Source organism: Asterias amurensis, chromosome 10, assembly GCF_032118995.1.
Source record: "Asterias amurensis chromosome 10, ASM3211899v1".
Classification (NCBI taxonomy): domain Eukaryota; kingdom Metazoa; phylum Echinodermata; class Asteroidea; order Forcipulatida; family Asteriidae; genus Asterias; species Asterias amurensis.
Window position 1 is genome coordinate 3,186,841 of NC_092657.1, and position 15,440 is coordinate 3,202,280.

The following is a 15,440-nucleotide window of genomic DNA, read 5'->3' on the forward strand; positions in this document are numbered from 1 at the left end:
TAGTGGCGTGATGTCGAAAAGTTTCCATATCACGCCACCACTTCGGATGAAATAGTAACTAATTTACCTCAAATGAGATATCCCTTTTTGTAAATGAGTGAAAAAGTGGTGGCAGAATAAAGATGGGGAAAGTTATCCCAAATGTCACTTTTTGTTTTATATTTATATGACAGACAGCAGAGCGATCCCCTGTTACTTGGTCAACTCAAGAGTCAAAGTTCAAACATTGTCAAATCACACTGTCACAGTTTCAATGTATGGACAACTTTCCGTATGGCGCCACCACTTTTTCACTCATTTTTACAAAAAGGGATATATCAATCAGGTAAATTAGATACTATATTATTTTATTTCAAATGAAAAAGTGGTGGCGCCATACGGAAACTTTTCCCAATGTATTCCGTACTTAATTATTATGTGCCCTGCCCGTGCCAGCCACCATCCCATGGCCACTGCCCCAATTTTTTCAATTATTTATGATTTATCTAATTCACCAGCAAATTCACTTGACACTTGTGCACTATTTTCATTCAAAGGAAGAAAATATGATGTTTTAAGTCAGATTCTTTGTATTGTTTACCCATTGAAATTCTTCTTTCGAATGCCTCTTTTGCACCAGCGACAGTCACGGCCGACCAGCCCACCGGCGTCCCTTACGGCGCCATCCCCTCCCCCGGCACCGCAACAACGTACCGTCGAGTACACGGAGTCGAAAAATGGTGACACCAGCCACTTTCACCAGACTGCTGAAGAAGTCAGATTTTTCTCACCACAAAATACCACATAAAACCAAAATGACTTACCGATTTTATGACTCCTTCTCGTCGATAAACCTTGGTCCAGGATAAATAGCGTATTATCTCCTTCAATTCTCCTTTTAAAAAGCACCAACATCGGAGGAAAAGAGACCGGTGTTCGTGCCCCTAGATTTACCGAGAATCGACGTTGGGGTGATATATTTCGCTCTGTACTTCTTCTTCTTCAATGCATTGGGATGGGCGTTGTTTACGAATTGCGTACTCTTTACAGGCGCTATTTTTGTATGGTACCCGACTACCAAAGGATGTATTTTTCTTCACTTGACGAGATTCCGTGCATCAGACTATTCTGATTGACAGCCCTAAAGTAAACTTTTACTAGTCCTTTGTCGTATTTTTGTGACGATGATTTTAACTTTTGGATTTTTTTTGTACCCGGTTGGGTTAAAACTGACATTGATTCAGTGACACACGATGTAGTTAATGGTAGGAAAACTTTTAAACTAAAAGAATCGATATTTTGTGTAATAATGCACCAAGCGCACAACCACCTGCGCCAGAACGACTTTTGCACAGTCTAATGTGATCGCAATCTAAGTTGAGGGCGCCCTCGGGCAATTTTACGGGCAGTTGTTTTGGAATTTCCCGCACGCGTTCCAATAAAAGGGAAAAACCAGAAAGAAACAAATAACAGAAAGAATCTGTTTGTTATTCCCAGAAATGCATAAACAAATTTTGCCCGACGATTTATTTTGGAAAGAATAAAGAATGAATGATTGTGAGATAAGGCAAATAATGTTACTAAAGGGGAAAGGGAAGGGATTACCAGAAAAACAATTGAAACGGCATTATAATAGAGTAAGACCAAAACATCGCTCATGTAGACAAAATAAACATCTCGACCCAATTTCACAGAGTTGCTACCAGATTTTTTTAAAAGTTCCCTATAAGCATTACTAGTAGTTGGCACGAGAAACTATATTTTGGCTGATAACCATATTCGGGGTAAGTTTTTTTTGTGTTTAAGCATGGACCTCCATGCTGTGTGAAATTGGGCCATTTTTTTTTACAGTAGCACAACAAAAAGCTACGGGAGACTTTAGAAGCTAGGTGGCAGCAGAAGTACCTGATAAAATAGTTCATTGTTTGTTGTATAGGCCCTTTTCGAAACCAAGGCCTTGGCTTGCGGGCTAGACTCCACAAGTCATTTAGAAAACGTGTGCTATCCTTATGGGTCCGGTCTTAATCAGATAGACAGATCCCAAGCCTGAACCTATAGCACAAGCCGTTGTTTCGAAAGGGCCGGTGTCGCATGCAATGATGATGTCCTCTATGCAACACTATCCGGAGGACATAATTGCATAAATTATGCAGTATGCAATAATGTCCGCCGGACGGTTTTTGCGCCCCGGACACGACTGCATAAAAAATTATGCAAAAGTGTCCGGAGCGGACAGTATTGCATGACGGACACAATTGCATCTGACACCGCCCATAGTCACTAATTCACCGCCCCCCCCCCGCCCCCCGCCCATCATCATGCCCACAAAAAGTGGCCCAAACGTTTGTTGGAGCATAGAGCAAGTGGTTGAAGCGACTGCTGGTGCAATACTCGTGAGCTTGTCGTGTGAAAAGCAGTTGTTCATGATTGATTCGGTTCGAGTTTCAAATTCTGATGCACTCGGACATTGTCCATGAAACAAAGCAACGAATAAGGACACATTTTTATACAATCTTGAGTAATTATTTTATAAAATAATCTGTGTAGGACACTTCCTGTATTTCAAATTAATTCATAGATTTCTCACTGTTAAACTTACGAACTATAAAATACATTCAGATGCTTACATGCATAATACCAACTGAAAACTTACTTCAAAATCAAAACAGATTCGATTAAGAGCTTTCACAAACTTATAATTTAGATACAATTTTATGAGATGAATATTTCTCACCATTAATCCCTATTATGATAGTCACACTGACATCATCGTTGATGTTTTCACTTTAAAGTTGCGCGGCCCGATTTTTGAAGAAAAAAACCACAATATTCTAAATGATTTTTGACAGGATGTTGCCGTTTCATAAAGAAAAAACATCAAATAATGTTTAATAATAATATAATAATAATAAACTACATTTATATAGCGCATAATATGAATAAACATCTCTAAGCGCTTTACAATACAACAAACAACAATTACAACAGAAATATAAACATAGTTAACAGAAAAATACACATACTTATACAAAAATAATATGGAATTGAATCATTACCCCTATGTAAGGGGGGAAAACAAGACAAAATTAGTTCTTAAATAGTTGGGTTTTTAGAAGTTTCTTGAAAGTGTCCAGGGTTGGTGCAGCACGGATGTTGGGTGGGAGTTGATTCCACAGGGTTGGTGCTGAAATACTGAAGGCGCGTTGACCATAGTGTTTAACTTATACCGGCCACGCACTAGCCTTTTTCCGAGGCCTTCATGACCTGGACAGCTTCTTATACAGCTGCTTTCCCAAGCGACTGGAAGGGGAGACCACGCACCTAGAGTCGGGGCTTGCTGTTGCGCTTTGTCACTCGACTGCGTGCGTGGTCTCCCCTTCCAGCCGCTTGTGATCGCGGCTCTAAGAAGCCGTCCAAGCTACGAGGGCCTTGACAAAAGGCTATGCCACGCATGGAATAATGCACAAAATAAATGTGACATGCAAACGTGTGTTTGTTGTGGACTTGAGGAAATGCAATTTGGCGAAGTATGTTTTTATTTATTTATTGATATTTTATATATAATATTTTACTCTTCGTCGTGCAATTACCCCACTAAAACAAAAGCTTGTAGCTGCCGCCAATCTTGGCGTCACAGTTTATTGTGAACTTCTCGTTAAAGATTGTGGAGCAATACATAACCACACCATGCTGTTAAAGGTAAAGTTGCGGCCTGAGCCCGAACAGTTGTGCAGTTTGTATTTAAAAGCTTACCTGTTATAAAGATAAAACTATATTGTTCGTCTATAAGAAATGCTGTTAATTCGAAATCAGTTAAAATCTGTTGAATTTTTTTTTGAATATTCAAAGATCGTCTGTTTGCGATTTTTTTTTAATTATATTTGCGTGGTTTCCGTTTAAAGATACAGCCTTCCATGCAGTTTGCATGAAGGATTGGACGTTCTTTATGTCACACTGCAGAGAGCGTCGAAATTCATAACGGGTTCCAACCGCAGCAGCATTCGAACATACACACTAACAGAATACAGTTAGGTCAAGTAGACAACTGAAACCTTTGCAGGTGACTCGTATTGCATCTTGTTTGATATTTTTGTCCATAAATCACGATAGTGACGTTTGTAACAAAACGATGACCCGAAATTAAAACTACAACTACTCTAAAAAATATTCCACCGAAGTTAAAGCCTTCAAGTTTGTACAACAGTAGTTTGCTTTTGCAAGAAAAGAGTCAACTGATTAAAAAAGCCAGTAAAATTTATATACAATTTTATACAAAATCTCTTAAAGGCAGTGGACACTATTGGTAATTACTCAAATTAATTATTAGCATAAAACATTTCTTGGTGATTAGTAATGGGAAGAGGTTGATGGTATAAAACATTGTGAGAAACGGCTCCCTCTGAAGTGCCATAGTTTTCGAGAAAGAAGTAATTTTCCACGGGTTTGATTTCGAGACCTCAGATTTAGAACTTGAGGTCTCGAAATCAACCATCTAAACGCACACAACTTTGTGTGACAAGGGTGTTTTTTCTTTCATTATTATCTCGCAAGTTCGATGACCGATTTAGCTCAACTTTTCACAGGTTTGTTAATTTATGCATAATGTTGAGATACACCAAGTGAGAAGACTGGTCTTTGACATTTACCAATAGTGTCCACTGCCTTTAAGCCTTTCCCCTTTGGGTAATATTACTCAAATAACATGTTGAGAGATTGAGTGTTAAGATTATTCTTTCTGCTTGTACATGCCTAAACTGCCCCTTATTTTCGGTAATAATTTAAAGGATTTGGGTACTTTTTGCAACACAAAACACAATGTCACAGATTTACATTAAATTTACACCGTTTGAAGAAAGCGATAGTAGAAAGCGTTCCTTAAAATTTGAGTTGCGGAGGTGCTGTAGTTTTTGAGAAATGAGTAAAACGATGTCATGAAAATACGTTTTTACATGCTAAAATAATTTTCGTCTCATGATCACTGAGACGAAAATTATTTTCATGACATTGTTTTACTCATTTCTCAAAATTACAGCAGTACCTCAGCAAGTAATATTTCAGAGAAGCTTTCTACTATCATTATCTTCAAACTGTGTAAGTTTGTGTATTAATCTGTGGACATTGCGCTTTGTGTTAGAAAAAAAGTACATAGACCCTTTAAGAAACGCTATATCTTTTAAAGTTAAATATTCACAAATGTTTGTACAATTTGTTCTCTTCATTTAATTACATGCTTATGGTTGTATGAACTAATATTAAAAACAACATTTCTTCTGTAAGAACGTCAAGTATTTAAAGGGCCACATTGCCTTCGTAGTGCACTTTTGGCTCAAAAACGTTTGTTATGAACATGGTTGTAAGATATTTTAAAAGTACCCAGTTAGTTACAAAAAAAATGTCAGTTGAGTTTTGGTTTTCCTTTATACTTTGTGGTTAGGCATGGTCAGTTATTTTATGATTTGGCTTTTCGAAATGGCGGACCGTGTTAGTTCACAAAGCAAAAATGAAAACCACACATTATACTCTGCATGGGAGGGATTTCAAAGTTAATTCAAATGATTGTTGTAAGGGACCAATCCATTTGATGATTTAAAAATAAATATCAGGCACTTAAAATTAAAATCTAAAAGAATTATTTTTATAAAAAATGGAACGGTCCCTAATCCCAACCCTTTGGATTAACTTTTAAATCCCTCCAAATATATGACTGCAAGGGATTATTAAAGTCTACAACATTAAATGATACAACTAAAACATCTTTCCAACCATTCATTTTATAACAACCGCTTTTTCAAAACGTTAAATCCGAAGACAACAAGTTAAGTCCTTTTATGGTTAACTCAGCCTGAACATCTGACGTCACTTTGAGGCTCGTGAACGCCAGAGATCTGCCGTTAAGCCCACATACATTATTACCTTTGACCTCACACCATTTCACATGGCTTTAATCATGGTTATCGAGATTCGCAGTTAAATCCAAAGTGTGTACACAAACACAACGTGTGAACATCAACCAATACACCTGTCCTTATATTGTGGGTCACAAGGACAGGGTACCAGTCTACCGCTGGCATTTGCTACCGGTAAGTTTGTGATCGATAAAGTGAACCATTTGTGATTGGTCTCCTTGCATGATGGTGGTCCAACATTAATGCGTTTTTTTCGTTTTTCATTTCCTCAAAGTCGATCAGATCTGGTGACGCCACGGTGCGACTATGTCCACCTTCTGAAGTCATCGACTGTATGATTCTCGGACTGGTTCCCCCTGGTTCAAGCTCGCCCCTGGTGGCGCTCTTCAAGTCAAACATGGAGTCATCTACCGAGGCTGGATCAGTAGCGATTGGATGTAATTGGTGAACCGTTGATACGAAATCCCTGCCCTTCTTCATTTGCAGCTGCACACCGTATATCTCAACATAGTCATGTCCATTGGTTTCTGTGTGGTTTGTAGAGGAGGGAGTCTGGGTTATATTTATCTGACCTCCCAACCCGTTTCTGTCCTGGTAACATCGCTGTTGTTCAGTAAGGTTAGACACGTCGCCATCTTCACTGGTGCTCACTACTCTCACCACCGTCTCTGGATTTGAAAGCTCGCTGGTGTCACTGACGTCATCTGTTTCTGTATTATTGGTTGGTTCACTTTCTTCAAAAGTGATAGGAGAACATGTAGCAGGTTTCCCGCCATTTTGTCTCATGTCGTCTGCGTCGGCTGGTTGTGTATGTTTTTCAACCCACGTTCCGGTCGAACTTTTATGAAGTTTCCGGTCGTTCTCATCGCTACCGTCTGCAACTGGGGACGAGGTTGTTTCCTCTAGATTCAGACGGCTGCCATCTTGGTCCTGTGATGACGTTTCGTCAGCCTGGGTCAGATTTTCATCTCGAACCAAGGTCCCCAAAACGGTGTCCACGACCGATTCGGCGATAGAGGGTATGATGCGACCTAGCTCTGCCTTCAGTTTCGTCATGCACATGCCGATCAGCATACTGCGTAAATCGTTCGCTCCGCTGCACCTCGGAAGACTTTGAAGAGATGCTACAGAACCTGACCTCACGGTGTCACCTTTTGGTGGTGTGGACATTTTCCCAGAACCTTCTGATGAGCTTTCAGAACTCCGTTCGAACTCCTGGGGTCTGGGTTGACCTGTTGTGGACAGGTCCTTCCAGTATGGGATCATTTGACCGTTCTGGTTGTTGTTATTGTTGTTGTCTTTGGCGAGCTTTGCTTCCAATTTTTTCACTTGCTTGTCATGGCTGGGACTCGCCATGTGTTGTTTCATCGGCGACGGCCCGGAGAAATTCTTCATGCATGGGTTGCAGTAGTACAGGTGCCCCGACTCATTGGGCGTGCGAGTGTTGATGTCGCCATCTTGGTGACGCCACAACCAACGGGAACCAACAAGATCATCCCGCGCAAACCCGTTTTTGGGCTTCGGCGGGGACCACTCTGAGGCCGTTTCTCCGTTGGGTTTTTGCGAAACGCAGTTCCTCCTAGAGCCGCCCGGCTGACGTGGTTTACCGAAATCTTCCTTTTTTCTGTGTTTCTTGCCCGTGAAGTGCGACTGCGCGTGCGTTTCTGACGTGAATGTGACGTCACAGATGGAGCAGAAGCTGCCGATATCCATTTTGGGTGTAGGGGGGTTACAAAAGTGCCACGTGACCTGTCCAGCAAAATAATAAGCAATTATAAAAGCACCAGTTTTTGAGAAAAAAAGGAGTCTTCCAGGCAATGAAGCCTTTCTCAGATATAATCATCTGAAAGCACAACATTCTATGCCACAAGGTTGTATCTTGTATAATTATTTTCTTGCGACTACGATGACCAATAATATTGAGCCGAAATTTTCACACGTTGTTGGGGGGGGGGGGGGGGGGGGTAAACACCAAGTATATATAGGATACTGGTCTTTGACATTAATTACCAGAATCACACTCTTCCTATGACCACAAAAACGTTCTTGGTAAAGAACACTTCGAGAGTTGTTGATATTATCAAACGTTGTTGAAAATTGCCCCCTTTTAAATAATATAGTTTAAGAACAAGCTATTTTTTTTGTTCACACACAAATTTTAATGTTAATGAGAAAGGGCATGAAGCCGTTGTCGGGAATCTGAAGGCACTACTTGCATTATTTTCTTGCAACTACGACTACTAAATTGATCCTAATTCTACTTTGTTGTTTTATGCATTATTATGTTGGGTTACACAAAAGTGGGGGCTGTGGTTTTTGTGAAGCAGCTCTATTAAAGATGCTATGTCAGATTTTTGGCCCCAAACATTCAAAAATAGATTGTTTTGAGTGAATGGTATTTCAAAGAGTATCGCCCGCTCTAACAAAAACAGTTTTAACTTTTACTTTAATAGTCAGGAACCATGACAAAAATTGAAACGTTTCTTATAAAACACATAAGAATTACTCACGTAACATATCAAAAAACTAATTTTGAGCACTTTATTTCGCCGCTACTAATAATTTGCGGACCTTTTCGAGCAATGGCTCAAATGAAAGCTTGTAACTTTCTCGACCCCCATCAAAATACCTAATGAATCTTAAATCAAAATTTTTGAGTCAAATCGGCCAAAGATCTGGTATAGCATCTTTAAATTGTACCATACAGCTCGGTATGGTGGCATAAGTTAATAATAATAACATAATATTTATAAGGCGCACAGTATCTGGAAGGTACCATCCAAAGGCGCCGGATGCTAGCAAGCAGACAAATTGAACAAAAGAGTCTTGAGGTTGTGTTTGAATGTAGATAGATCATTATTTTGTGTCCCTCAGCTCGACTGACAAGGAATTCCAGAGACGCGGTGCGCAGCTGGAAAAAGCACGGTCTCCGTAACTTGCCAGACGAGTTTTTGGAACATAGAGTATGTGTGATGATGGTGATGACGATCTAAGTCCTGGGGTTGATTTCACAAAGAGTTAAGACTAGTCTTATCTCGAGTTAGGACCAGTTACTCGTCCTAACTTAGGACTATCCATGCAATTTGTTTATCTCCTAGGACTCTTTGTGAAATTGACCCCTGGTCTTATGTTTCGCTGCTGTAGAAGATCAGTATGTAGCAAGGAGCTAATCAAATTGATGGAACTGGGGGAGTTTATTGGCCGAAAACAACGATGTAATCACATCGTTTTCTGTCAGTCGAGAATTTGATAACATAATTATCAAAATAAAATAAACTGCGTCTTACCTTGTTGTGTTGTTGTTAAGGCTGAAAGTACAGGCAAGTCCACATAGTTAACATGCTAAAGCTTGCGTTTAAAAAAGTCACATGAAGGATCGGAGACTATACACTCATGACCACACTCCATGGAGGCAAATGATGTCCATTGTTGCAATAACAATTTTCATAAAGCGTCAACATACCTGGGTGTGCAATGCTATCACGTGCAAAATGTAAACGAGAAGGGAATTTTTGTGTATTGCTCAATTCGTTTTGTGTGAGTCATTAATCGGGGAATCCCCATATCACGCAACAGCCGAGCTAGACTTGTAAACAAGCCGTTAAAAGTCTGTCGCGGTGATAGCAAAACGGCTCTTCTGCAATTATCTCGTGAGGGTGCTGCTCTGCGCGAGACTACTAAGTACTCTCACAGCTGCTATCAACGCGACAGACATTTAACGACTTGTTCACAAGTCTATAGCCGAGCCTGCCGCGTAATTATTGCATAGACGTGTTGTCAAGTCGTTAATGTCGTGGTAGCGGAATACACTTCGTGGCATAGCTCTCCGCGAGAATGCGGAGAGGTAAGAATGCGTGTGTCACTGCCATAGACATTATAACCGACCTGTCACCAAGTCTACGTATTGCAAGGTGCGGGGACTTTTTGTGGAGGCCCCCGATTTCACAGAACTAGTGCTATTTATTGCATGGAGGGTTTTTTTTGCGTAATAATACCGAAGGGAACCGGTTTACTGTGGGTCTACTTATAAATTAAAATAGGAAGACTTTTAGGCTTAGGTCGTCTTTTTGTAAAAAGTATAATGTAGTTTAATATTGTTCCGAGGCAGCGTCTTCAGAACCCCCTGGTCACGTGTGTAAGGCATCAATCATTTTCACCACATCAAGTTTGAGCAAATAACATTCCGTAAATCAGTGAAGCATATAGCAAACTGTTGAAGCATAAATATAATAGTACATAAACCAAAGGAAACTTTACAAATAAGCATATCATAACCAAATAAGTGCCCAATATATTGCACAGGCAAAAAACATACACCCAAAACACACAAGTTTTCCAAGCACAGAGCATGTGTGATCACCAGAATAACGTAACTGTTATACCGTATGGTTATAAGCATAATTTAAGCTAACTTGCTTTCGTATACTGAAAGCTCAATGAAATTGGGGCCAATAAGATTGGTGGGGGGGGGGGGGGGGTAGTTGCCAGAGTTTGCGGTTCATCCGAACTTTTCAATTCAATACATTTTCAATTCAATTCAATTCATAAATACATTTATTTCCATACTCTCATAAAAAAATAACAACAGTTACATGTATTTACGGAGAAAAGCAAAACATTTCTTTAAAGAGTAAACATGAATAAACAAATAGAGTACGGGCCGTTTTGGTTAGCATATAAGCTTGTAAAAAACAGCCAGATAAAGACAAGAAAACGAGACAACCAGACAGACAGACAACTCGATAATGAACATACTAACAACTCGATCATGAACCAAACTCATTTTTAAGCTTTCTCTGTTTTTATTATAGAAAATTATAAAGCCGTTATTATACGGCACAAATTATGAACGTTATTATTTCAGGGGTCTTCTCGGATTCATAACTTGTCTGGTTATTAATAATAATATTCAGTAATTCATTAATTCTCTTGTAATGATAATGTTCTATATTAATGGTGTAAACCTCATGTTTTGAAAATTACTCTTCTTAACGTTTTTTTACATAATTGGGTTCTTAAATCATTCAGCGTTTCTCAATGCAATATTGTTGTTCTGTATAATCCGCCATCTTTGTTGTTATATTAGAGCCCAGCCAAGGGAACTCAGCAAACTCCACAATGGAATATAAACATCAAACTGGCAACAGCCAAGTCTCTTTCATATAAAAATAAATTAAAGGTATACGTTTGGTTATGAATCTGAAAATAAATGGCATTAAGAACCTACTTGGTTAAAGTACAGGTTAGCTTTGGATAGTCAAATGCATTTTGAGAAACATTTAAGTTTGAAGTACTGCGGCTATGGAAAAAGATATCACTTTTTGTAAAAATATTTGAAAATCTGAGTAACGCTTCTCACTGTGTATTCATAGGGATAAATCTAACTGCGTGGATACCCCTCCGGATTTTTATGCGAATCTCAAAAACGTGACCACATTTTGAAAAGAAATTTTTGTAGGTTATCTTTATATTGACGTAAACAACTATCACTCACACAATCGAACGGTTTCCACAAAAAAGAGGTTACATTTTGCCTTTAAATACAAAACAAACGTGTACAGTAATATAAATTGCACAAATCAAGCAATATTGTTATTCAGTAGCTATTATAATACAGACAACAATACGTCTTCTATTCCCAGTGAAATCAGTGGTTTAACTTGGTAGGATTCAAACCCGCAACCTTATCATATGACTGCACGCTATGGCGGTAAGCGTCGACATTGTTCTCAGTCCATGCAACAACGGCTATAGTCGTGTAGCCGAAGTTGAACGCCCAAACAGTAATCAAAGATCCTAAACCGTTTCTCCCGTCCACATGCGATATTTCGTGTTTAGTGAGGGTTTTCCCAATCAAATAATGTCTTAATGCCTCCGACTGTAGTTATCGTAATACCGAAGTGGCACGTCCCCAGGCTCCACACTACCCCTTTCCGTAGAATCATCACCACAGTCTGGTTCCCGTTCACCGGGTGTGACGTCATGTCCGGAAACGATGCTGTTGGTGCTCGCATCTGCTTCCGTAAACTCGGCATCATCGTCCGAAAGTGTTACGTCATCAGACTCTGCGAGATTTGGTATCTCCATTTTGAGCAGGAGATTCTCGTAGTCTTGACGGCAGTCGCTAGTTGCAGCTCGATAAGCCTCGTCAACTGCCGTCAACGAGAGACATGTTTCGTCAACAGCAACACCCACCCCGTCCTTCCCCGTCGCATCACAGCGATCTCCGGGGGCACACTGCGGGGCGCTCGGTTGATTTTCTCCTTGGGACACGCTCTGGGTCACCGCACTGTCGTCCGGTGTTTGATGTTCCACATCCGAGGCTACATTACGGTCACCAAGTGACTGTTCTATTGAGGTCGGAGTTGCACACATATTCATCTCCGCCATATTGTCAGCTTTCATATAGGCCCAAAACTCAAACTCTTTCTACACGTGCTCCACCTTCAGATTAGTTCCTTAACTCTCTCTTTTTGCGCTCATTAACGTGCCGCAGTCTTCAGTGTTGTTGGCGCAGAAACTGGAAGAAGAAGAACTTTCTCTTTAGTCTTCTGTCGCTCTAATATGATCTAAACATTGAGTCAGCAGTTGTATCCAAAGGCTTTTCAGTCCTATTTTACGACAACAAGAGATAATACACAAAGTGTCACTGAATTGATGTAAAACAAATCCTCACTAACCTCGACTTTGTTTATTGACAGTTTGAACGGGGAAGAAAGCTAATAATTTTTTAAGAGGCGACCGCTCGCTCTTCCAGGAGTTAAAAGCCAGCATTTTACCCTTCGAACGCGCTTCTCGCACAGCGCTATGGCGCGTACCGCCTGTCTCATGTGCTAGACTTGACTCAAGCCCCAATCCCGTGCCATGCCAGAAAACTATTGTTTTGTGATGCTCTGCATTCCCCTACATGTTCCGCATTTTTGGGATCACATTTGGGGCAACCAAACGCAGTGCATGCTACCGGACCACTTTGGTAGCACATGAGTAATTTTTAAAATAATGTCTTACGACTTTAAAACTTTAGGCATCCACAGCAAGTACGCATGCGTGTGAAGTAATGACTTTCTAACAAGATTTAGTTCGCTCATAGTATACAAATATTGACTGCTTCGAGTGCCATGGTTAAAATTATGACTCCCGAGGTAATCCCCGGAGCGTTCTATTTTCCCGAGGCGAAGCCGAGGGAAAATAGAACGCTACGGGGATCACCAAGGGAGTCATAGTTCTAACCATTGCCAAGTAAAAACAGTAAATATTTGTTTTATAACACCCCAAACATTTCCAACTATTGTACTATTATTATTAAGTTACAGACCTGAATGCCACAATCCACAAACGACGCGAATACAGATTGCAAACACTTTTACTGTGCTGCATGTAGTGTCGTGCAATCCGAAATGGCATATGGTGCCCGAAATGGTTACAGACTATTAATTTATCATCCTCGTCACGCAACGGACGTCTGGGTACTGCACGCCATGTGCTAGTCTTCGGACTAGCGCACGGCAAACCGACGCACTATCACACGGCCGCCGTCTAGCAAAACTAAGACATGTCATGTGACGCGCTCTAAACCAATGAGCAGGCAGAATACTTGTAAGGGGTGTTATAAATTTATATATAAGAACTAGAGGGCGCACTGGCCTATATACGCGCCGCGGCATGCGCGCAGGCGGCCATTTTCTAAGTTGACAAAACAGCATAGAGTTATATATAAGAACTAGAGGGCGCACGAGTGATGCTTCGTGCACAAACGCAACGGGACCGCAAGATGACAAGCTCGTCATTCTGCACGCGCGTTGAATATGAAATACACGTTTGAATTTTTTTTATTGAACGCTCACGCGATGCTGTTTGTTCAACTTACAAAATGGCCGCACAAACACACGCTGTGAGATAGCTGTTTTGTCAACTTAGAAAATGGCCGCCTGGGCGCATGCCGGGGCGCGTATATAGGCAAGTGCGCTCTCTAGTTCTTATATATAACTCTATGCAAAACAGCCATCTCACAGCGTGTGTTTGTGCGGCCATTTTGTAAGTTGAACAAACAGCATCGCGTGAACGAGTATTTTTGTTTTATATTCAACGCGCGTGCAGAATGACGCGCTTGTCATCTTGCAGTCCCGTGGCGTTTGTGCACGAAGCATCATTCGTGCGCCCTCTAGTTCTTATATAACTCTATGAATCCGCTGCATAAAATATGGAGGAAGGTTTAGGCTTTTGCGGCTGCGCTCTACTGTTTATTATTCTTTGCTTACCTTTTGGGATTAACTCCAAACAGTCGATAATCTGCCGTCGATTTCAAAGATGGCGGATGAAGTTGTTTCTGCTGATGTATTACCTAATTCACCAATATAAATCACACAGTAGGCTACGCTGTGTCGGGAGTTGAGGCTATCTGTAAAACAGACTGGTCCCTCGTCTTGATAGTACATTGATCACCATGCACCCACACAGGAAACTAGACCGTCTGCTCAAGTTGCGTTGCAGTGGCAGTTGTTACGTTGTATACGTGTAGTTGTTGTGAACACAACTATTCAAATGGTTTGGTTGTCAACTTGTTATCTCTAATGTTTACCAATAGCAAACAGTTTAAGCACTTGGCACTTTCCGTGACCTTATTATGGCAAGTCTAAACAAGTCTCTCAAGAATGTTTTTTTTCTTCTTGTTCAGTTCTGAAGCGTAATCTGTTTGGTGGGTTGTTTTAATTTTTACGTCCCACTCGGAAAAGCCATAACAATTTTGTGACCGTAAAGCGAATCCTCCGCCACTAACAGTTCCACGGAAAATGTGGTTGAAGTTGTTTGTTTGGTTGTGCGAGGATATACCATTGAACTAGTCATTTAGTACGTGCCACAGTCAATTTATTACTTTGGGTTGTTGCGAAATGCGCCAGGATTGCTCACTCGGTTGGAAGCAGACCAGAAATTCATAATCATTTGGACATGACACCGTGCAATTTGTGACAACGCAACTTTGGGTTGGGGTTTTGGCAGGCCCATTGTGTGATCTGTGAGTCATTACGATAAAACATTCCATTAAAAAAAAGTTCGATTGCATTTAGTTCCGGACCTATTAATTTCATAGAGCTACTTAAGCAAAAAAAAAGGGAGCTTAGCACAATAACAATATGCTTACCGAAAATGAGGTCATCAGCAAAACTACCATCATATATAATTAGTGACTGTATCCTGCTCATGAATGTTCTGCTTTGCAGACTTGTTAAGCAATATAAAGCGGATCTATGAAATTTGGTCCTGGTGCTTTTCGCAGTGTCGAGACGGGCCCCGTTTCCTTCCCGGTGTAGCCTACACGCACCATGCGTCCACTGTTCGCTTCCCATTGTTGCATATTATTTTCTAACGTTGATCCAGCTACTCTTTGTGAATTTTTTTTTTTCAACAAAACGAGAACCTTGACTCTTTCTTTAAAGGCAGTGGACACTATTGGTAATTGTCAAAGACTAGCCTTCACAGTTGGTGTATCTCAACATATGCATAAAATAACAAACCTGTGAAAAATTGAGCTCAATCGGTCATCAAAGTTGCGAGATA

The 15,440-nt window shown here is 40.5% G+C and overlaps 3 protein-coding genes across 7 annotated transcripts in view; all 3 read right to left on the reverse strand.

Moving 5' to 3' along the window:
* LOC139942567 (epidermal growth factor receptor kinase substrate 8-like) overlaps positions 1 to 1,020 on the reverse strand; it is a 62,315-nt gene extending 61,295 nt beyond the window's left edge. For 3 of the 5 annotated variants that reach the window (XM_071939416.1, XM_071939417.1, XM_071939410.1), the window contains exon 1: positions 804 to 1,019. The gene's annotated coding sequence lies outside the window, so the exon portion shown is untranslated. Of the gene's footprint in view, positions 1 to 580; positions 634 to 803 lie in introns of those variants that run through there. The other 2 variants (XM_071939415.1, XM_071939411.1) reach the window with 2 other exon arrangements.
* A 1,481-nt stretch (positions 1,021 to 2,501) lies between these two features.
* On the reverse strand, positions 2,502 to 9,335 carry LOC139943223 (uncharacterized). The gene is made up of 2 exons (XM_071940034.1): positions 9,173 to 9,335; positions 2,502 to 7,634 (listed from the first exon to the last, which is right to left on the reverse strand). The coding sequence occupies exon 2, from the start codon at positions 7,596 to 7,598 to the stop codon at positions 6,054 to 6,056; it is 1,545 nt and encodes a 514-aa protein (XP_071796135.1). The 5' UTR covers positions 7,599 to 7,634; positions 9,173 to 9,335; the 3' UTR covers positions 2,502 to 6,053.
* Positions 9,336 to 10,421: 1,086 nt separating this feature from the next.
* LOC139943353 (uncharacterized) lies at positions 10,422 to 14,673 on the reverse strand. Its single transcript, XM_071940183.1, has 2 exons — positions 14,144 to 14,673; positions 10,422 to 12,496 (listed from the first exon to the last, which is right to left on the reverse strand). The coding sequence occupies exon 2, from the start codon at positions 12,288 to 12,290 to the stop codon at positions 11,751 to 11,753; it is 540 nt and encodes a 179-aa protein (XP_071796284.1). The 5' UTR covers positions 12,291 to 12,496; positions 14,144 to 14,673; the 3' UTR covers positions 10,422 to 11,750.
* Positions 14,674 to 15,440: the final 767 nt, after the last annotated feature.

What these genes read in the sequence shown, in the direction of transcription:
- LOC139943223 (XM_071940034.1), bottom strand. Translation starts at nt 7,598, where the DNA reads ATGGATATCGGCAGCTTCTGCTCCATCTGTGACGTCACATTCACGTCA.
- LOC139943353 (XM_071940183.1), bottom strand. Translation starts at nt 12,290, where the DNA reads ATGAAAGCTGACAATATGGCGGAGATGAATATGTGTGCAACTCCGACC.